General features: G+C 40.9%; 1 protein-coding gene across 1 annotated transcript in view; it reads left to right on the top strand.

Annotated features, from left to right (window-relative positions):
- LOC138293113 (calcium-activated chloride channel regulator 1-like) overlaps positions 1 to 23,981 on the top strand; it is a 102,294-nt gene that overhangs the window by 42,132 nt on the left and 36,181 nt on the right. The window contains exons 6-12 of the mRNA XM_069232131.1: positions 2,815 to 3,042; positions 6,950 to 7,174; positions 10,362 to 10,539; positions 10,899 to 11,005; positions 11,984 to 12,211; positions 14,071 to 14,341; positions 23,085 to 23,255. Of these exons, the coding sequence (XP_069088232.1) occupies positions 2,815 to 3,042; positions 6,950 to 7,174; positions 10,362 to 10,539; positions 10,899 to 11,005; positions 11,984 to 12,211; positions 14,071 to 14,341; positions 23,085 to 23,255 (1,408 nt within the window). The remainder of the gene's footprint in view (positions 1 to 2,814; positions 3,043 to 6,949; positions 7,175 to 10,361; positions 10,540 to 10,898; positions 11,006 to 11,983; positions 12,212 to 14,070; positions 14,342 to 23,084; positions 23,256 to 23,981) is intronic.

Genomic DNA, 23,981 nt, shown 5'->3' with positions numbered 1-23,981 from the left:
CACTCCAACTTTTTGCCTGGTATCTGATGCAGTTTTGACAGAAAGTGCATTGGGCTCCTGCTATCCAGGTCCCATTGCCAGATCTCTTTCCCTAAACTGCACAGTTTTTCCCCAATTTCGAATACCTTTGGTGCCTCTGTAAGTCCCTACAAAGTGGTACCCCAGGTACCTAGGGCATGAGTACCAGAGGGTCCCTAAGGAGTGCAGCATGTATTGTGCCACCCTAGGGGACCTCTCAACTAGCTCATTTAGACTGCCATTGAAGGCTGCGTGTCTTGGTGCAGACAAAATTGAAAACACAACATAGCATACAACCTGTGTGCCATGCCCACTGACACTGCATGCACAATATGTACGTCACTCCTACAGCAGGCCTTCCAGTTCTAAGGCACCATGCATTATCTTATGTGTGGACATGTCTGCAAAAGCAGAAATGCCCCTGCTATGTCTTGGTCGATTATTAGACATAGTAAGTGATCAGGGAAGCCTCTTTAAGTATGTGCTGGATGCTGGTTAATACGAGTACCCAAGGTACGTGATGGCATTGCTGAAACCAGGGATGTTTGGTATCAAATGTCTCATATTCATAAACCCTCACTAATTCCAGTGATGGATTTATTAATTCATGCACCCAGAGTGCACCTTAGAAGTGCCCCCAGAAAAACCTACCAGCTATCAGTGTGCTGGCTGACTGGTCTTAACCAGCCAGAGCAGCAACAAAGCCTGCTCTGGCAGTTCCACACCCCTTCCAACAGAATGACCTGCAAATAAACATTCCAAGGCTGGGAGCTTCAAAGATCTCACTGCCTTTGGCATGTGAAACTTGTTTCCCTCAGAGGTGAGGGGATGCTGACCCCCCCAACCCAGGGCCCATTTGGCACCTGGACAATTAGTAGTCAGAGAGGCGTGTCCTTCTTCAGGCCAGTTCCACCCCTAAGGTGAGCGACCTGATGTGGACAAGAAATTTGAAAATCTGCCATCTTGGAGACGGCAGAATATGGAACTGTGGGACAGAGTTATGCCCACTTCCCAAGGAAGTGAACATATAGGGGGCCTATTGGCTACCACCCTACACTCCCCTAGACCTCTAAATCTAGTATTTAGAGGAGCCCTGTAACCAGAAAAGCAGATTCTGCCAACCTGAAGGAAGATGGACCCTGAAGAGTAGCAAAAATAAGAATAGAAGATCAGCAGATGATTTGGCCCCACCCCAACCGGTCTGCCTGTTTTCCTCAACAGTTGTGTCAAAGATGACTTGTCCTGCAACTGCCTGTGCCTCCAAAAGCCTGGGAGGACTTCCAGCCTTCAACCAAGATCCAGGAACTCCTGTGGAGTTACAGAGCTGCACCCCTGTATCCTGCAGGCACCCCAGAAGATCTGCAAGGACTCCAGACCGTTAAAACCAGACACCGGAAAGCATCACTGCACCCGTGCCCCCAGCCAGGAGTGACGCTGGCCAAGGGTGCCTGCATTGTCCCCAGATCCTCCAGATTCGAAGCCGAACTTGGGTTTACCAATTGTGGACTTTCCAATGCCTCCTGCAGCCTCTTTGTGCAGGCCCCCCTCTACCGCGAGTGACCCAGTGACAAAACCCCGATGCCTCATGTCACCTCTGCACCTGACTACGCTTGACCAAGGAGAAGTAGACCAAAGGTGTCCCCACATCCCCCCACCTAGTGAGACCTGGTCCCACTTGTTGGCTCAGCTGGACTGGAGCCCCCAGTCCTCGCTAGCAGCGCCTTTCTACTGCGATTGCCTCAAGTGACAGAGACCCAATGCATCAGGACACCTCTGCACCCGACTGCTCTGGCCTCCGGAGATAGGGACCAAAAGAGCCCCCAAGTCCCCAAGCTTTGCCAGACCTGAGCTCCCTTGTTGGGTCACCAGGACTAGCCCCTGAGTCTTAACCAGCAGCATCTTTCTGACCGGACCAATCTCCATTGACTTCAACTGGACACCCGACGTTGAACTTCACCTCTGCACCCAGCCACTCCAGTGCTGCACTAGATGAGCTGTTGATGTGGCGTCGGACCCAGCCCAATACTCACCTTAAGTCTGGAAGATTAGTCATGTAAGTCACTAATGAGTACCTGGTTGCAGTACATTTTTCCTTCATAGGTTCACATTGCAGCTTAAGAAACATTGTGTTGACTTTTCAAAACTTAAGAATCTCACTTCCAAAATGTACTTACAAGATTGTGATGATTTTGGCACCTAATATTATATAAAGATATGTGTCATTTTTATAAATTGGTGTGCATCTCCTAATTAAGGTTTGTCCATCATTTATTGACTATGTGCCTATAGCAGATGTCTAACATTCCTCTCTGATATGCCTAAGGCTGCTCAACCAAACTATCCCATAAGAGAGCACCTTGGGATTGCTAGAGACAGTCCCTGCCTATGTATACGGGAAAACCTGGACTCTTTGCACAATATATCTCATTTTGGTATATACATATAAAGAGCCAGCTTCCTACAGTTGAGGCAAGAAGATCTCAAATAAATGTGTCAAGAGAAAGATTAGGGGCTTTCCTATAGATGTGTCTGATTTGCCTTGGTGTCTACTCCCATTTATAAAAAGTGTATCATTTTGTGGTCCGTGAAATATTTTATAATTTTAGGATTGACCCGCAACATAAATGTATTGTATTTGTGTATTGTAATGCACTGACATCATACATTAACTGTTGCTCTTGCACTGTGCTGAAAGATTTCTGGTTGAAATATGATGACACACTAAACTTTGGTCTAAATCACAATGTAATGAGGTTAAAAGGGTGTAAACGTGCTGCATTTTTATTACTTTTATAGGTGGTTGATTTCTGTGATGAAAAAACTCACAACACCGAAGTCCCACACATGCAAAACAAGATGTGCAACTACCAAAGCACATGGGAAGTCATCAAACAGTCCGCAGACTTCAAAGGAACTTCTCCAATAAGTGGCACCAGCCTCCCTGATCCACCATTATTCTCTCTACTGCAGATCAAGAACAGAGTGGTCTGCCTAGTTCTTGATATTTCTGGAAGCATGAATCTGGTAAAGAAATGCAAATATAAGCATGAAAATTATGTTTTCTAATCATGCTCTCATAAACATGTTTTTTTTAAAATAATGAAACTGTGAAATATAAATACATGTCATACGTTGCCCTTGCAGTTTACTAGGCTACATCAAGTAGCACAATTAATTGAACATTTCACTAATGCATGCAAGTGTCTGATTCTGTATAAACCTTCACGTTGAAGCTTAGTGTTCATTTTATTTTAGCATTATTTGGAAAACCTAGATGTTGAACATAATCTGAAATCATTAAATTCAAATCTTTCGCTCAGTTAATGTGCGATATTTGTGAATGGGATTTAACTAGAGAGAATGTCCTTCCGTCGGTGGTTCTTGTGCCCATGCCGATAGCTGAATTAGCCAGGATCTTAGCATCTATTCAGTGCTAGTGCATGCACTTGCAATCTTTCTACTTGTCCATCAGATCATAACGGAAGCCCACCTAATACTGACTGAGAGATTGCTGCCAAAGGGAACCACTTACAAACACAAGAGGCTTTATATGAACCAGTAGTTAAGGGGACAGCTCTGGGTGTGTGATTGATAGTGGATCGGAGTATGCTTTCTCTGTCTGTAAACATATGTTCTCTAACTCTCTGCTGCACTTGGGAATTGTGTGTTAATGTTGGAAATGTATTCACGTTTGATTGCGCACGAAGTACTTGTTCTTTTTATCCTTTATATTCTACTGTTGTCCTTTCGGAGGAGAAACTGAGGTCAAATGAGCCGAGGTTCCGACGGTGTATCCTGTTCATGCTTCTAGAATGCTAAAGAGATCAAAAACGTCTCTTGGGAATACATTGCTATGCCCTCCCTCATTCCTGTGTGTCATGCTGCAGCTGTAGGTCTGTGGGAGCCTGCACTCTGGGCCTTGGCTAACTTGACTGACATGGTCGGTGCTTTAATACCCAATGTTCACTCCCCCACCATTGCATTATTACAAGCTTCAACTCTTGCTGCTCCCATGAATGCTCCTCCACGTATGGCAATAGTGGGTCTGTATGCTTGGTCCACTCTCACGTCTTCCTCCTCTGTTTTCTTCTTAGTCTTTTTTTATTTTCTTTCAGTTGTCTGCACTATACGTTTTAAAGGCAGAAATAGATGATCCAATTCTGCTCGGGTTGAGGTGAGAGACTGTTTTGTGATATTAGTTACAAGGTTATTTCACGAAATGGAGAATAACTACTTGCACATGGATTTACTGTGAACTTTTCCAGGTAGTTTTTCACCTTTGTGGTAAATAAAATGCAGACATTTTCCACGTTCTCTGAGCAGGCAGAAAATATTAGCGGGCCTGCTGGTGTGGAGTGAGGATGACGATGGAGGGTAGGGGCTACGGGCATGCTTTTAGCTGTCAAAATTCAGCATTAGCTGCCCCTTTCTTCTGTTCTGCCATAGGCAGCAGGTGGGCTGTTCAGTGATGCTTGCCTCAGCCCCGACCTCTGAAGCCTTCTGAGAGCTCTGGTATCTCCGGGTCAGGAATTACCATGTTTGAAGATTTCTGACCCTATAATTCTGGCATCTGGCACGCTTGTAATTCTTAATTTCGTTTTTTTCACACAAAGATGCTACGCTGGGTGAAATAACACCACTCGAAATGGGGGCTGTAGTTTTTTTTTCTTGAAAGCCGGGCCTAGGGATGATCCAGTGTGCTCACTAATATATATCTCCCATTTGCTGGAAGTAGCCAAATTATAAACAGGCAATAGTAGTTCATCCAGAGCCTTTTAGTGAGTCATGATAAATACATTTTGTGCTCTGTGCTACTGATAAAGCTGTTCCAACATGAAAATGTGGGCGTCTTACCAACGTTCGCACTACAACTGTATTTGATAGTAATGTAAACATCTCTGTGGTAATTTTGACTGTAACCTAGATTTACGTGATGAGTAATTCCTTCTGCATTACGCTCAGCTTCTCACCACTAAGAATCTTCTAAAAACATTTATTCAAAACAGTGCATTTCAAATCACTTAAGATCCGTTGACAAACTGGAAGACGTGGTTCTGAAGAAAGGAAGGTGAATAAGGAACTGATTTGCACCTTGGCGAACCTTGTTTGGCATCACAAAGTGCAAATTTAAGATGTATGCCATATTATAAAAAAAAGAACAGTCTCCAGGGCCTTCATGACTGCATTTCAAAGAAACAATAGTGACGTTGAACTTACTGTTTCATTGTGTTCAGGGGGCCAATGTTCTCCTGAAAGAAGAAGGACTATGTTACTGGGCGGAGGTTCCACCTATGCAGATAGGAGCAGCATTGCTTCAGCAATGTTAGTGTTGGCTTACAGTGAATGCGTGACTGCTTTTGGAAAGATACCAATGGTTGATCCGTAGGGGGTTGGAGTGAAGCAGATTTTGACAGCATACCCCTCCCATAGGGGTCACTGAGAAGGTCCTTGGTGGTCCTTGGAACTCTCCTTGCATGCTTGCAAATGGCACTAAGTGGATTACTAAAAAAAACACATGTTTATTCGCAGGTTCTATGCAAATAAACACAGAATAAATAAAATAAAGTAAAAAAAATATCTTTTTCAAAAAAGTGTATTAATGTGCTACTTTGCAAAAAGAAAGTGCTAAGGAAGGAAGCTGCTACTTGTACGTAAAAAATATAAATTTCACCTAAACCTGTAACGGCCAATCAGGTTTAGCAAAAATGAAAAAATAAAAACATAAGAGTATAGAGGAAAGGCAGCAACCCACAGTAGCAAACCCGTAACTGTGAGCTTGAGGGCCAGGGTAAACTGTGATACTTATGGAAGGCTGGTGTCATTCCTCCTCCTCGTCCATTCTTCTCCAAAAACTTGACCATAGTCTTAGCACAATGAAGATAAGTGCCAGTCCGCAACCTACTGTAAGTCAGCGTCTGGCACATCCTCCAGTGTCAACTTGCATGTATATATGCTTCAATAATATGAGGAGTGCACAAAGTTGTTCTCTCATTAGCAAGACGTTACGACCTATCAAAATCAAGGAATGCCTCCTTCCTATTATGCACTAATAAATTGCGCAGATGCAGGGTTTTTTGTTGAAGGGACCTCACAAGTATTTGCAGCAGCCTGAGGAATACCAAATTGTATCAGACCTGCTGAAATGGACACAAAAGTCTGTTGTGGTCCGTGAAGAGTTTGGATAATGTGGCTCAATTTCTATCTTTAAACTAAAAGGGACACATTTTTCTGAAATAATTCTATATGTAAACTGACAATATTGGACAGTTTTTTACATTCGTCCAAAACTTTCCTAAATTGCTTTCTATACAGAGATTTCCCTGCAGTACACACAATGTTGTTTGGTGAAAGATGCATTTTAAGTTAGACCATTTAACTTAGGTCCTGAGTATGAGTGCCCTGGTTAATTCCGATATGTGCAGTAAGTGCTGTTACTGCACATATCACAATTTTTCATTTTGCGCAAACAGCACACTTCTGCAGCTTTCCACATGAAAATGTTGGCAGGTCATACCTGCCCAGTAAGTACCACACAATGCTGAAGATGGTGTGAAAAGCATCACATATGCGTGATATTCTCCTTTTGCCAGTCAAATTCAGGTATAGGTGCTGTTCATCTCACCAGATAAATTGAAATCCCTGTAGCATTGGATTTTGTTCTTAACCTCTGATCAGGCACTCATAATTGGGGGTTTAGAAGTTTGAACCTCTCCTGCTATTTTTAGAGTGAGCATTCTTTGTTCTAATAACTAGTATATTGAAGGATGAACTGGCCCCATGTCAAAGGGATTCACGTCATTGAAGACAGGTGATGCCTATCCGCACAATCTTAGAAATTGCATTGATGCACTTAGAAAAATGTGACTCCAATTCATGTTAAAAATGACCTTCTTCCAATAAAATGTGAATGTTTATCTTTCATTTTTTATAGGAGAATCGCATCAATCGAATGCGACAGGCTGCAGAACTGTTCCTCTTGCAGATCATTGAAATAGATTCTCACATTGGCATTGTCGTATTCAGCAGTGGCGCGATAATGAAAGCCCCGCTTACTGTCATAAAAAATGCCGAGTCGAGACAACAGTTAATTGCCCAGCTCCCAAGTACAGCTGATGGAGGAACCAATATCTGCAGTGGAATAAGGACTGGATTTGAGGTAAAGGTTTTGCTTTCTAGCCTGTGTAACAACTCATAACATGTCACCTGATACACATATTTTTAAAATACTGAATATACAAAATGCCCTGGTTTCTATGTACCGTTTGTTCTTTTACATTTAAGAAGCATAACTGTAGTAATATCAATAATGAAATCATAAAACTGTGGGAGGTTCATTCTGTTTGTATGTAATGGAGATAGAGGAATTTGTTTAGCTCTACAACTACCCTGAAGAATGTCCCAGTCCTAAAGGTGCATATATTCAACCAGAATACATCATAAAGATCATGAAGGATTTTATAGAAAAAAACAGGATTTTGCACCTTTAGGACAGAGGATTTGGGAGACTGTGAGCTCCTGTCTTTGACGTCAGGTACGCATCTGCATTAAGAGCGGTGTTGTGCTATGGTAGGAGCAGATACCAGAAAAGAAGAGCTGGAGCTCAGATCAAGCAGTAGTTTGTATCAGTGATTGAAAGAAGCGAGGTCCAGTCTGGTGTATGGCACTGTGACAGCCAGAAAGGCATTTACAATTATTATTCTGTGAACCATTTTGGTTGAATGAGAAAAATTATGGTCTCTAGAAGAAAGACCAAGAGCCAAATAAACGGAACTGTAGTCAGGAAGGCAGTTATGATTCCTTCCAGTCATTTGGAAGAAGAGGAAAGATGCTGCATAAGTGTCTGTGGCGTACAAAGCCGATTGAAGTAAGTTCATTTACCTGAGCTTTGTAAGAAGAGCTACATTGGATGTTATTCCTAAATTGCCTGCTATGTTCAAAGATTTAGAAGAATCTCCCTGAATGGTGGCTCATTACTTGATCTCACAGAGGGCCACTCTGATCTGATATAGGTAAAAATATCTAAATGCTTACCACAGTGTGAGTTACTCAGTGCGTGTTGAGATTTGTACAGGGTTCTATTGCTATTTTCCTACTGCTATTTTTACTAGAAAAGTTCACAGACCAGGCTCACTAAACAGCCCTTGCAAGCAACAAATGTGGACTCATTGCCATGGCATGGTGATGAAATGTTACGGAGGCAAAAACACCTTGCATGCTAATGATTACTGCAGTCATCAGTGATGCAGAACAGAACTGCATAAACAAGCAATTGATGTTGAGCATGCATTCATATAACATGTGAACATAAAATGCTCTAAGTTGCAAAGGTAGTACCTAATACATTTAACTGGAGCAGAGAGAAGATACCCTCATATTCCTGAAGGTGACCATGTGAAGCCAGAGCTGTCATGATTCCCAGATCCATGCATAAACATCTTATGCAGGCCCGATTTTTGCTTTGCATTCTGGGAGCTGCAACCCTCTTATTTCCATTATACAATTAGTACTACTTGTCTAGGACTGCAAAAAACCAAACCTGGACTGTAGGCGCAACTCACGTGGGCACAGGAAACCAAGGAGCTCTCTAAAGTCTAAAGCAGAGTGTGGTGGTAAGTCAGTACTTTCAACATTTATGTCATGGGAGAAATTGAAGATAAAGAATACAAGTACACTATTTCGAGAAGGACAAATACTTACACCAACCTGCACAGGAAATGTGCAGTTAAAGTTTAAAAGTGCAAAATGCACTTTAAATGAGGTGTAATAGGAAGTGAGTGATTAAAACCATTACTTTATACTGCTAGGAAAGATAACATACTACAGATTTGTAGAAAACAATGATCCTTTAGGTATGGTCAGTTAGAATTGCACCATTCTTTCTGTCCTATTTACAACCTTGAAAAAGCTCTTTGTTGAAACCTCCCCGCCCCCCCAGCAAAACACTTATTAGCAGCAATCAAATCAAAGAAATTCTAATTAATAATGTAAAGAACTCTAAAATGTGTTTGTCCAAATATAAATGTTAATATTTAAATCATGAGTGATTTCTAGAAATCTGTAACAATTGCTGTTAATTTAACTGGTATTAAGTTCCTTCCCAGATGAAGCCCAACTGTACCATCATCAACCTTTAAAATGCAGTTCCAAAATGAGTTTTCCATAGTGATTCAGTTATATCTTAAACTGCTGGGAAAGATTGTTGCAGTGAAAGTGCAGAAACATAAATGAAAATCACAAACTAATGCCAGTGCTTGTAGCAGCAATCAACAAAAATAAAAGAGAAGTGTTATTTCCTTGTTTTAGTCATAACCACTAGAGGCACATCAGCCACTTCAGACAGCACTCCACTCTAAGACATTCACTAATTCAAAACTCAAAACATCAACCCTTCCTACTCTCTTATCTCAATTTGTGACTACACTTGGGACCACTGATTTTGCAAGTACCATAGTGACCTGTCTTTGTGCTGTGTGTACCCAGTTGATGGTATGCCAGGCGTGGACAGGGACAGTGCATAAGACAGCAGATGGTTGCCTTCTTTAGAGACTCAGGGGGTCATTCCGACCCTGGGGGTCCATGACCACCAGGGCCGGGGACCACGGAAGCACCGCCAACAGGCTGGCGGTGCTTCCAGGGCCATTCTGACCGCGGCGGTAAAGCTGCGGTCAGAAAAGGGGATCCAGCGGTTTCCCGCCGGTTTCCCGCCGGTTTCCGCCGGTTTTCCCCTGGCCCAGGGAATCCTTCATGGCGGCACTGCTTGCAGCGCCGCCATGTGGATTCCGACCCCCTTCCCGCCATTCTGTTTCTGGCGGCTTTTACCGCTAGGAACAGGATGGCGGGAACGGGTGTCGTGGGGCCCCTGGGGGCCCCTGCACTGCCCATGCCACTGGCATGGGCAGTGCAGGGGCCCCCTAACAGGGGCCCACCATGATTTTCACTGTCTGCTTAGCAGACAGTGAAAATCGCGACAGGTGCTACTGCACCCGTCGCACCCCTGCAACACCGCCGGCTCCATTCGGAGCCGGCTTCTCTGTTGCAGGGGCTTTCCCGCTGGGCCGGTGGGCGCCCTTTTGGCGGTCACCCGCCGGCCCAGCGGGAAAGCCAGAATGGCATCCGCGGTCTTCTGACCGCGGAGCGACCATTTGGCGGTGACCACATGGCGGGCGGCGACCGCCGCCCGCCGCGGTCAGAATGACCGCCTCAGTGTTGCCAGTGAGTATTTAATTGGTAAAACCAACGTTTCTACCATTTCTGAGTTGTTATGCTGACTAAAATAGAAATATTGTTTAAGGAGTTTCAGTTTATTGAGTGTCAGTAATTGCTATCAATCATTCAATTGCTAGGTTATCAGAAAATTGGATGGCAATACTCATGGGTCGGAAATAGTGCTCTTAACTGATGGAGAAGACACTGGCATAAGTGCTTGCTTTGGAGAAGTCGCAAGTAGCGGTGCAACGATTCACACAATAGCACTGGGCCCAAATGCAGCCAAGGACTTGGAAAAACTAGCAGACATGACAGGTGCATCCTTTTATGATAAATTTGGTTATACATTTCGTGTGACTGTACATGGCGGTTAATGTTTTCTTTGTGCAAAAGTAGCATGTACTATTCTAAAGAAATGTCTTGGAATCAAGGAATGTTGTGTTATTTGGCCCTAGAAAAAAACCCTCTCCCTGCACATTCCTTTCTCCTTCTTTTTTCACCCCTTTGTTTTTCCTTATATTTAGTTCCTCCTTCTTCTTGCTTCTTCTGGCTTCATCTTCATTTACCTTCTTCTGCCTCCTTCTCCTCTATCTTAATAAAATACAGTTCTTTGCTTAAATTTGAAGAAAAGGGGGACTTACAGTTTTGCTTTATAAACAACTTCTGTATTTCAGAGGGCTTTAAGTTTTCTGCAACAGACAAGCTTGACTCAAATGGTTTAATTGATGCTTTCAGTGGAATCTCGGACGGAAGTGGAATTATATCACAACAGTCTATTCAGGTTTGTAGTTCACTTGTTTATTAAGACTGCTACATATTTAATTTCAATTGTAGATAAGAACTTGCCAGTACTCAGCTTCAGACTTTAGGCTACAAGCATTAATTGCCTTTTTATGGATGAAATGACTGAAATAAGTCCACCACCAAAGCCACCATCCATGATGCATAGTATTTTAATGGACCTTTGAACTAGCACCAGCCAAATAGCAGCCAATATCAGACAGAGGCCCATATTTATACTTTTTTAGCGCCACATTTGTGCCACTTTTTGATGCAAAAACGGCGCACACTTGCAAAATACAATTGTATTTTGCAAGTTTGCGCCGTTTTTGCGTCAAAAAATTACGCAAATGCGGCGCTAAAAAGTATAAATATGGGCCAGAGTGTCTTGAAGGTGGCCACTTTCTGGACTACATAGCACCTAAGCTCAAGCTGGTAAAGTGGAGCAGAGGAATCTTGCTGTAAATGAATTTGAAAGTCCCTACTTTCATACTAGTTGTTGCAACATGGATAGCTGCTAAGAGCTATTAGGGAGAGGAGAAGAGATGTGTAATGCACATGGCTGTTGTGTGAGTTATAGACTATGTACATTTTTGGTCACATATTAAATGCAGCAGGTCCCTGTGCCTAAACCGCTTTGGACGGCCAGCCACCTATGACTGTATTTGACTTATGGTGGGCTCAGTGGAGGTTGTTCTTGTGGCTAAACCACAACGAATGGCCATCTTCCGCTGTGCACTTCCATGGATGCCTACAGCCAAAGATTATTCCATAAATGATACATAACTATGCTAAAACATAATTAATAGAGATGTAGCAAAATAATGAGTTTCAGAATTTTGAAAAATAGCCGTGATGTGTCTCTGTGCAAACATTAAAAGATTACAATAGCATTTTCTGTTTAAATGTTACACTCAGTAACTCCCCATGTATTGCTTTGACTATAAACTAATGTTTTATCTTCTTTCTTTGACAATAGCTTGAAAGTATTGCTGATGCAGTTGAGCCTGGCCAGTTGTTACGCGGGACTGTAGCTTTAGACAGCACAGTAGGGAATGATACCTTCTTTGTAATCTCATGGCAACCTGATGGGACACTGCCACTGATTCAAGTCATTGATCCAAGTAACAAAATCTACACCATCAAAGACTTTGCACAGGATTCAGTTCTTCATACAGCACGTCTTCAAATCCCAGGGATTGCAACGGTAAGGATTATGCACTGACTTGTCCTCCTCTAGATAATATAGCTTTTTACTGTGCAATACATTATGCTGAATCGTATAAAACCTCTATTATTTGTGTTATAGAGTGACAGTTAAACCTTAATCTTGCAAAAGAACAGATTATCTCTCATATTCAGGATCCTTTGGGCATGTTTGTTTTTCAGCCACCTCACATTACCCATCCTCCTTACTGGTAGGGTTTTGAGAGTCCTCAGTGTGAGAGGCAAAGGGTAGGTAAAACACAGCCATTTGTATTGATGTGATTCCAAGATAATTGCCATTACTTCTCCCTGATACTAAGTGAATCACCAGTAGTGATCAGAGTACAAGATTGAGAATCACTAATTGTAATATGTAAAGCTAAGTTAACAGACATACCTACATTTTTGGAATTTGCTAATAATGATTATTGTAAATGAGCAAGTACAGATAAGGCAGATGATATTTCATTTGGTGATTCATATCTTATCCAAGAGATTTCTCAGACTCTGCCAATATTTAGGCTACAAATGTCAAGGTGTCCTACTCCTTCTGCCCCAGTTGAAGATTTAGCTAGGCAATCAACTACAATAGAAATGCAATTGGAGTACTTCATGCACTAGCTAACTACATAACATTGACACCAAATTAGCCACCACAGTGGAGGCAGTACCGTGATTTAAAAAAAATACTGACTGGCATAAATTATATGCTATTCCAGAGTTCAGCCGGGGCACAATTAAATGGCATCCCGGCTGGGTCAAGTTCTTTATATTCAACACCAATACAGAATAGGGATGAGGTACGCTTGTTGCCCTCATTAATTGTAAGTGACTCACTCTGCACTCTACCTAGAAAAGAAAGTCAAGATTCTACAGATCATGCTTTGCTTACATAAATTATTTTGAAAGATGGATAAAAACAAATAAGAACATTGAAAAGTGTATGTAAAGTGAAGTATGGGTTGATAAAAGAAAATCAAGGAATTTTCCAAGCTGGTGTGACTGTTTATCAAACTATATTTTGTACACACAATTAATGTGAAATTGTACTGTTTTTTCAAATGTTTTTTCCAAATTTCTTTTTGATTAACATGATAGGGCAGAATACTAACATCAGCAATGTTCTGATATAGAATTTGGCAGATGTAAGGTACTCAATGGGGATGGCAGATGTTTGGCAATTCCAGGAGAGCTCCCCCTGCCAAATTTAGAGTTATCCCCCAACCCTGCAGACAACCCTGTATATAGACAAGAGTTATTGTTAAGGCAATTCCTATCAATGTATGGAAAGTTTGACTGACTGTATCGTCAGCCATGAAGTATAGCCATCAAACTTTTCAAATGTTTCTTGTTTTACGAAATCAAAGTTTCAAAATGAGAGTTAATTTTTTTTAAATAAGATACAAATGACCTCCTCTTACCTTGAGTGTTTTCTCGGATGGTGTGGGGGGTCATTATTGTTTGTTCCTGTCCTTAGTGGCAGGCTTTCACAGGTGATGATAAACATGGTAAAAAAAAACTTTACACCATCCACCTGAACAGGGAAGATGGTATAAAGTCTTTCCTTCAAAGGCAACCTACTATTATGGTCTGTCAGAGGAGGTTTGCCATCAATGGAGCCAATGGGGACTCCATCGATGGAATACCTTGTATAATGCATAGACTTAAGCCATTTGGCTTTCAGAGCACTGCTCACATCATCAGTGAAGAGAAATCAAAGTTTAACTCTTGAGGTTACGTGTAGTTGACAATATGTGGTGCTTCTTTAGAAATATTTTCTTGAAATTATGATGAAAACATTTACATGGGCGGGGTTCTAAATGACCCTAGTTTTACTTTTATGTTTGTTTTTGCTTTTAGTCTGGTGAATGGACATACATATTCAACAATACCCTTGCAGCCACTCAAGTTTACAGTATGGTTGTGACATCTCGTGCAGCAAATAGCAATGTGCCACCTATTACTGTCAATGCCCACATGAGTCAAGACACAGTCAATTTTCCAAATCCGATGGTCGTATATGCAGATGTAAGCCAAGGTTTTACACCTGTCTTGGGTGCAAATGTGACTGCAATTATTGAACTGACACATGGAAAACCAGTTACACTGGATCTTGTTGATGATGGTTCAGGTAATGTAAAAATGCCTTTCTACATTTCTTTATGTAAGTTTTATGTGATGGTAGGATTGTGCAGAGGGGAAAGATGAATTGGATCTTCATTATGATTTATTAAAACAAATTATACATTATAAATATTAACATACTTTCCGGATTTGTAATGTGCAGTTGAATTGCATCCTAATTAAGTACGATGATTATGAAGTCAATGTCTCTTGCGTAACCACCTGCATAAGTTGTACTCCAGATGTTTAGAGTATTTTTCTGCCCTACATCACAGAGTAATATTACAACCATGACATAGACAACCTGTCTTGAATATTCAATTTTATATTCTCTTACTTGTTATAATGCTTAATGGGGACACTAGCAAATAAAAACATGTATTTATTAATAATTGACATTGAGAATGAACGATAATTCACTTGTGTAATTGAAGTACACAACTTAACCAGATTGTCAACAATGGATGATAGTAGAACAACAGGGGTTAGTTTAACTCTTTCACTCTTAAGAGTGTAAATACTGATGTCGAACTAAAAAATCACCTAATACAAAACAACTACAATTAAAGAAAATGGTACAGCCTTCTTTAAATTATTTCAATGTAGAACTGTTCCTTTGAACAAGAAAATGCATATTTTGGCATTGGCAACATGAGGCACGAAATGCTTCATTTGATCTATATCAGAAAATCTCATTAAAATAAGTCAACCTTTTACTTAGGAGCATACATATACACAGAGGCATGTACATGACTCTTCTTGTAATTGTTGTCCACAAACATAAAGCATAATTTGTACTATAGTTACAATGCCATAAATGCCTGCTGGCTAAAATCATTTCTATTAATTGTAAGAGGCTACTCATTCTGAACTGCTCAATCTACTGCAGTTTGTACATGAAGGGCAATAAACAATTTGGCTCTGCTTGCAGGGTGTTATAGGTAGAGTAGCAAATGTTGGTTTGCACTTCCTTTTAGGTCTCACCTGTGAACTTCCTTTTAGGTCTCACCTTTGACACTGCCTGCTCTGCATGTGCTCTCGCTTGCAAGAGATATTGCATACAACAAAGTGCTTGAAGCCACCCAAAGCTTAACATTCGTTGACTTCATTGTCACTTCTGTTTACTGACTTTTAAATGGAATGCATGCGCTTGCTTCACTTTCACTTCTTTTGGCTAGAGCAACTTGATTTCTATCTTTCCACTCATCAGACTGTGATTGAGGTACAACCGTTTTCATTTCTTCCCAGTCAACCTTCCTGCCATTTTTAGCTATGCCACACCCACATCAAACAAGCCCTTTTCTTCTTTGAAATGGATGTTTATTGTGACAACAAATTGTAACTGCTTGTATTGTGAGAACTGAGGTATCTGCTTCCAAATGTATTTTCATTAAGACATGAACATTGGCAGAATTGCTTTTTTATGTGATATGAGTTTTTACCAATTGTCATATTTCTTTCCACGCAGGGGGTGATTAACTGATATTCCCAGAATAACAGATGTGTTGTTCAGAGAAGCATTTGCAAAGCCAATAGGTCTCACTTTTGACACTATTGGCTCTGCTACTGCCTTTTGTGCCTGCTGTACAGCATGGACATTGCTGGCTTTGGCAATGATTTGTAGCCATGTTGTATAGCAGTGTGACTGCTGTGTAGCATGGCTAAAAATATAAAAAAAAACTTTGAGACATCCTGCGCTAATTTTCTTTTTTGGAAAAAAAGTGCATTAGCTCTGTCTTCATCATAGTGTTTTTCTAAATTAGTTTTAGGCACACTGCAAAGCATACATGGTGCTGACATCATTGCTACAAAACATTGCCAATAGCCCTCACAGGTGAGACCCATCGGTTTTGTCAGTGCTTGTTTAAAATATAACAGAAAACTGCATTGAACAGCACGTTATTCACCACAGTTTGAGAAACCATTAATATGGTTCTTGCCTGGTCTCAAATTTAACATTGTTGCCCATACATTTGATTTTTTCTATCATTAATACTTACCTTATTTACACTGTAGAAGCTACAGTGACTGGGATTAGTGACAAGTGATAAGAGATATTTACTACCAGCAAAAGACCTAATTCTCAAAATCTATGTTAATTAATACTTTTCTATGCTTAATAATTTGGACTGATTTGAGATTTTGCTGTTATAATTATTGGCCAACAGAAGCTTGCACCTTGACCATCAGCAATCCCTCGCCATGAATAATGTATGGATACTAAGAGTATCTCTGAAACAGTCCTCATACAGTGAAAATATGTTCGCATGCTTTGGGCTGGAGATTGTCTGACAGAATCACCCTTTCATTTGGTTCAGTCCAGATTCCGCTCCTTATCTCCAATATGTGTCTGTGTACTAGTGTATAATAGAATATCTTATGATCCCTGCCCAAAAGAATGTTTGTTTTGGGTGAGAAATTCAGATGTCTATGTGGCTAGATGGTTTTGTGTGCATGTGTGTGAGAGGGAAGTTCTGCATGGCTTCTAACGGGGTAACGCCTACCTTGTATACATTATACCTTGTGCAGGTATGATGTGGCACATGGTTTTACAGACTGGTTCAATGGTATCATTGTGCAAGTGTGTAAATATGGCACACTGTAGGGGACTGCTTTGAGCCATAGTTGCAGCAAAACAATTTCACAACAGTGGTGCAAGGGGCTTGTAAATAAGCCTCTGTATTTCAAGACTTACTAATAGACCTGTTAGCTGAGCACGTCTTACATTTACAACATGTCTTCAACATACATTGTTATTCATGTCCAGTAAAATTGAGCTACAATGCGAGAGCTGCAACATTTCTAACGCATATTCAAGTCACCCATATTCAGACATAAATGGAAATTCAGTTGTTTCCAAATGGTTAGAGGCAAACTATGAATTTATAAATGTAAGCCTGAGTCACAAAGATAACTTACACTTTTGAGTAAGTTGACTTTTGAGTAAGTTGACAACTTTTTGGTGTTCACAAAATGCACATTTATAGTTATTCACACTTTTGTAGTACGCTCAGCACTTCACATTGCCTACCACTGATACTGCAACATCCTCTCATAGAAAATAATTGAGGTAGGGACATACTGCAAAAGTGTCAGTTACTACAAAAGTGCAGTTTGTGAATTTTAAAAAGTATTACACTTAACTTAAAAGTGTAAGTGTCTAGAAAAGTTTAGTTTATGAATAAGACTTCGTAGTAAGTTTTGCAGTATGGATGTAGTGCTACAAAATACTGTACGTTTTGTAGTATGTGTGTATTACTACAAACCATGCTAAAAGTGCAATTTATGAATCAGGCCTTTTCTGTAGGTTTACCTAAATAGGGTGGTTGGTTGGTTTGCCTACCTCCTGAAAGCCTGTATTCTCTTGTGGCATTAAATTAGGTTTTAGCCTGCTTGAGTAAATTTTACTCTGTTGATTTACTCCTGTCAGTCTGATCGACTCAAAACAGGGTGGGTGGACAGAGAGTTTGGCAGACAGGGTACTCTGTCACTTTTGTGACTGAGCACTTTGTCCACCAAACTCAAAATTAGACATTATGGCCCTGATTTATTCCAAAGTGATGCAGCGCAGCATTTTGCTTATTCTATTTGTGCTGCAAATAAAAGCATTCCTCCTTGTTTTGCCATGCTATCACTGCCCCTGGGCCATGTTCGTTCAATGCGGCTAGCCACATTGGGCAGCTTCATGTCTATAAATATTCCCATGAAAACCCAGAGTTGAGGCCCCGTGATTTTCTCAATTACTTCTATCTGTTCAAGGGACTCCATTTCATGTTCCACTCTCATCTTCAGGTGAAAGGAGACTCATCTGTGTTTTAGGGCAACTGGCTTGATAGTTTAGTTGCTGTTGTGCTTGTCTGACGTCCCTTTCAAATTCCCTAATCCCACAAAGAGGTGTTGAAAGTCATGGACAATGGCATCAATCTATTTGGTGTTTATACTTGAGTGAACAAGGCCAAGTGCCTCTGCAGTAGTGCAGCTTAGAAGGGTGCCTCTGCCGTTGTCAATGATAACGAATTCCATTGTTGTCCTTTGATCATTATGCTGAATAGGGGGTATGAAAATACCAATGACTGGCAATTGAACTTGTTTGCGTGAGGGCCGGGGTTCAGGTCAAATTGTTACCTGTCTATCACATTGACTGATAGTCTATGAGCACTGTGACCTTCGTCATGATTAGCAACTTCACACTTGGGGGATTGGTGTTTGTTTTTTTTACCTTTGGCCTGTTGCTGAGACCAGAAATACTGTTTCATCTTAACAATTTTTTGATCTAGTGGTTGATCTCATAACGTGGTGCTCCAGCCCTTAGTGTAAGGCCACTGAAGTGTGGCATCTCATTCTGCATCTCAATTTCTCACAGTTTTTGTGTTGCTTTTATCTTTAGCTGGAGGGGTCTTGGGTTTCAGTTTAGTATGGACTCCATCAGTTGTTTCTGTCTTTATTTGTTGGGGGCATCCTATCGCTCTCTGAGTTCCATTTTCACCATGACTGTATGCATTGTGGTGGTGTGGACATCTGCTACTTCGTGCAACCTACCCATAGTGAAAAGTTTGTTACAATTTTGATTTTGAAACTGTTTGTAGATTTCTCTTCCTATGTAATAGAGTAGTAATGATTATTTTATCTTCGGGTTTGCTTGTCTTGTTGCAGCACAAAGGGGCAGTATCTGTGGTGCAGCAAGCTCACTGAATGCATTGACTGATAGTCTATGAGCACTGTGACCTTCGTCATGATTAGCAACTTCACACTTGGGGGATTGGTGTTTGTTTTTTTTACCTTTGGCCTGTTGCTGAGACCAGAAATACTGTTTCATCTTAACAATTTTTTGATCTAGTGGTTGATCTCATAACGTGGTGCTCCAGCCCTTAGTGTAAGGCCACTGAAGTGTGGCATCTCATTCTGCATCTCAATTTCTCACAGTTTTTGTGTTGCTTTTATCTTTAGCTGGAGGGGTCTTGGGTTTCAGTTTAGTATGGACTCCATCAGTTGTTTCTGTCTTTATTTGTTGGGGGCATCCTATCGCTCTCTGAGTTCCATTTTCACCATGACTGTATGCATTGTGGTGGTGTGGACATCTGCTACTTCGTGCAACCTACCCATAGTGAAAAGTTTGTTACAATTTTGATTTTGAAACTGTTTGTAGATTTCTCTTCCTATGTAATAGAGTAGTAATGATTATTTTATCTTCGGGTTTGCTTGTCTTGTTGCAGCACAAAGGGGCAGTATCTGTGGTGCAGCAAGCTCACTGAATGCAATTACGTTGCATGTGAACTTCCTGACATGAATGGGTCCATATTTCTGATATGAATGGGTGCTTGAGCTGCACCCTCAGCTGCCGGATGAGTGGCTGCTGGGGTTAGGAGTGTTTCTTGAGCAGAAACACCACACTCCATGGGTGGACAATGAGGTGTTGACTTTTGTTTCAGGTATTTGCCCATCTTTGTTCATGGGTGTAAGTAGTTCCTTTACTTTTCTTATTCTTTACTCTTGTTCTCTCTCTTTTGACTCCTTGTGGATGTTTTCTTTTGCTGTTTTGCTTCTGTGCAGTCCTTATTTGCTATATGTGTATAATTTTTCTCACCCCACCACATTTGACTTGTATTTCCATCATACTGCTACTCTTATTTCAGAAGTCAGTGTGGTGCCCCTAGTCAGTCACAAGAGGGTACTCCCACTGGTACTTTTCACTGAGATATACTTTCTGATGATGTGGATGTCAAAAGCTGCAGGCAGGGAGCACTCCCAACAAATTGCATGACACATTGGTTGCTGTTTGCAATGGTAGTGAGGAAGGTGAGAGGGAGCAGCCATTGATTCAGTATAGATAAAAAGGCCCAGTAATGAGCAGAACAGGTAGCACGGGTTCCATTTCTACTCTCATCGCCATTGTGGTGAGAAAGCACAGCAAGCAGCCTCAGATGGAGACGCTATGGTGCCCTCGGAATCAGGTGCAAAGCTCGCAACTGATTATTTTTTGGGTTGAGCATAGCAGCGCACAAGCACTGCTTTTCCGACGTGTTGTTATCTATGTGGGCTTTTAACCTCACCCACCTCACGCCCATTACTATCGCTCGTTCATGGGCTTGCCCTTTAAAATTAATTCATTATCATTGGTAAATGCTTTACATTTGTCTCTCCTTGGGGAGGTATTATTCCCGCCTTAGACATCAACCCTGTTACGTGGCTAATTGCTCTTTTCCCGATATGTTTGACTGCGAGCAAACATCTATTTCCTTTTGTGTGTCTCCTTCATGCTGACGCTTATGTCGGCCATGAAGCTTTGAATCGGCTCGCTTCTGTGAAGCTGTCTTATTTTTCATTTCCAAATTATGTGGTAAGAAAAGTCTGGTTAGGAGTTTACAAAGTTAATAGCTCTAACTTGAGCAAATGTGACACCCATTGTATTGCAAATCCTTGTTTAACCTATTGATGTGTACACACATGACCACTCCCATGCGCCTAATGTGGTGCTATGTGGTACATATCAGGTTGCAAGCCATCCAAGTGTTGTTTCCCCACTTAAGGAATTATTTATTGTCAGACTGAAACAGCAATGTCTAATTCAGCCATTAAGCAGTATAAATGGTTCCATATAACTATATGTAGAGATATAGACATTTGATACTCAAGACTTATTGTAGTTTGACTAGCTGTGACTGGATTCAATAATATCCAGATAACAGGTTAAATGTTAATACGACTCAAATCATTTGTTGCAATGTGTCATTCAAAAAACTATAACGGTCTAGACAGCACTCTAGTATTTAGGAATAGCCCTGATGTAGGAAGCTGTCTCTCTATAGTGTACTAAAATGAGGTACACTGTGCAGAGAGTCCAAGTATCTCTCATTAGTGTACAGAGGATTGCTTTAACAATCCAAGGTGCTCTCTTTGGGATAGTGAGATCGAGGATTCCTAGGCTCATCAAAGGGGAGTGTTGGGCACTTGTTGTACACACAGATTCAATGAATGAGACACACTCTCAATAAGGAAATTGGACACCAGTTTGTAAAAACAACATACAATTTTATATTAATTTAGACACCAAGATCTTCCAGATCAGGCAAGCACTTAATAACTTAGCGATTTTCCGAAACATAGAAAATACAGCTGTCAGAGTTGGGGCATGAGTCTCAAATGTGGTTATGTTGTAATAGTGGAGAAGCATACACTTCATATGGTCACTTGCAAATGACATGCAGGACTGCTGTTCTGGACTTAAGGTAAGTAGGGGGCAAGGTTCAAGAAAGCACCAACGGTTTAAGTTTACCTGCCCTGGTGTGTCCGGGAACAGAGGTGCTTCCAGCAGTGGTAGTCTCAAATGCTACATGCTAAAGTCAATGGGAAAAGTACCTGCATGAAAAAGGCTGGAAATAGAGACTGGGGGTCCAGTCCGGCAGACCCCAAATCAGGGCTTAGCTTTTGAGGGTCTCAGAACCACAGTGGCACCATTGGTTTCAATGGACTTGGGCTGGGGGCTCGGGTGCCTAGGTGTTTTGTCCAGCGGGTCAGTGAGTTTGAGGCTTTCACAGTTCTTGGTGCACCTACAGAAGAGGGAGATAAAACACAGCAAGACAACCTCTGGCGTGGAGTTCCTCGACGTGCAGGTAGGTTTTAGCAGTGGCAATACTTTTACTGCTGTTTGCTTTATTTTGTACCCATCTTTCTTTCCTTCTTTCCATTCTCCTTTCCTTCTTCAGCACTCTCATTCCACCTGCCTCCCACATTGTTTATTTGTAATTGCTATCTTTTATCTTACTCTCTGTAGCCATGTTTGGTTCATAGCCCCTCCTTGACCCTCATCGATAACTGTGCTATGCTATCTATTTTTTGTAATTTAAGTATTATTTGATAGGCCCTGCTTCTGTTTTATGACCTGCAAGCCACAGCTCAAAGTTAAGGGGCGTAAAAAATAATTGAATCTGTGTAGTTGTGCCTTCCCTGAATCTGGAATAGTGAGGGGGTGGGGCTTCACTATGCCGCAACATACAATATAGTTTTGATTAGGAAGCAGCTTTTTACTCACTCTAATGGATGAGTCCCCACTAAAAAGGCTCATAGTCAAAGATCACATTTTTGTCACACCTAGAAGGAGGAGCCACTGAACATGAGTGTTCTGTATCAGCTTATCAATCATTTTGCACATTAGGTCTGAGCTACTGTAGTGAGATCAGTAGCATCCAGACCCCACCACAGCATAATTTAATATACCATGTATACACTTATACATAGAATCTTCTCAGTTTCTAGAAAGCTAAAAAATTGCCATCATATGGCCCATTATTATACATATTTAGCATCATTAAAGGCAGCTTATTTAGCATTAATATCAAGTAACGCAAGTGTTTTGCGTTTTCAACAGTCTAAAGAAAAGATGCTGACAAAACTTGAATTTTTCTATTGGGGAAATAGTACATAACCTTATGCAACACATCACCTAATCATGTATCTGATAAAGCCTACCCATTGTATACACCATTGCATAACATAAATGTTGTAAGTATTCATTTTGGACTATTGAGTTTTGGGTTTTTTCTTTCTGTTGTCATAGTATATCATTTTATTTTGGAATAAGTGATATTATTTGTTTTTTGCACCTTCCCATACTAAAATTGTATTGTATAGTTTCTAGTTGTTTCTGTTGTTTCATATTTTATTTGATTATTAATTAAACATCCACTAATGCATATTGTTTCACTTTGGCAGTTAAATTGCTCTGTACATAACTGTAACATATTTTCCTCCAGGTGCTGATATTGCAAAGAATGATGGAATATACTCTAAGTTCTTTTATTCTTACAATGGAGATGGCAGATACAACTTGAAAGTCCGTGTCCATGGGAAAAACACTGATGACCCATTGAGCACCAGGAAAGCGGGGAGTCCTGCATTGTACATTCCTGGATTTGTAGTTAACGGTAGGGCAGTTTTACTCCAATGAAATGCCTATTACAGGTCTATTTTCAAATTCAGTCACTGAATGTGTTCAATTATGCTTACTCAATTCAGTCATAAAGTGAGCTATGCTTGGATGACCCTCATGAGGTTAGCATAGAGTAAACAGTGGCCATGCTTTCCATTTTACATATTTCTCTTTGTGATTATTATTTGAAAGTATAACATTTTTGCTAGAAACTATGGAGGCTATAATTTAGGTTCAGACAACTACTTATGCTTATACCTTTGTCAGAGCAGATGAAATCTCTTTAGCCAACCTTTTTTTTGTATATTACAGAAAATAATTAGTACTACTGTTTTCCTGTTAGGGTTACATGGTAAAGATATGCAGCAGCTCATGTGAGCGTCAAGTCAAGTCACACACTCCAAGGTGGGATCAGTCATTGAAAGTAAATGAGGGTGTATGTTATTTGAAGAACATGTAAAAAGGTTCACAATGAAAAACATGTAGGTTCTCTTATTGTGCTTTTTAGGGGGGTCATTACAAGGATTATTGGAGTTGCAATAAGTGCTCTGCCTGACCCCCTCATATGGGGCAGTTATAGTCTTCATCATTTGAGAGGACACAATAGTCCCCTGTCAGAGGTAATGAGGAGTGCCCCAGCACACTTACATAATGCAGATTTGGATATTACTATGAGTATTTTGCAGCGTACCCATTCTTCCAGGATGTGGGTATTGGCTGC

The sequence above is a fragment of the Pleurodeles waltl genome, chromosome 4_2 (genome assembly GCF_031143425.1).
Source record: "Pleurodeles waltl isolate 20211129_DDA chromosome 4_2, aPleWal1.hap1.20221129, whole genome shotgun sequence".
Lineage (NCBI taxonomy): Eukaryota > Metazoa > Chordata > Amphibia > Caudata > Salamandridae > Pleurodeles > Pleurodeles waltl.
Note: the sequence above shows the minus strand (reverse complement) of the source record. Positions and strands in the feature narration are given on the sequence as shown.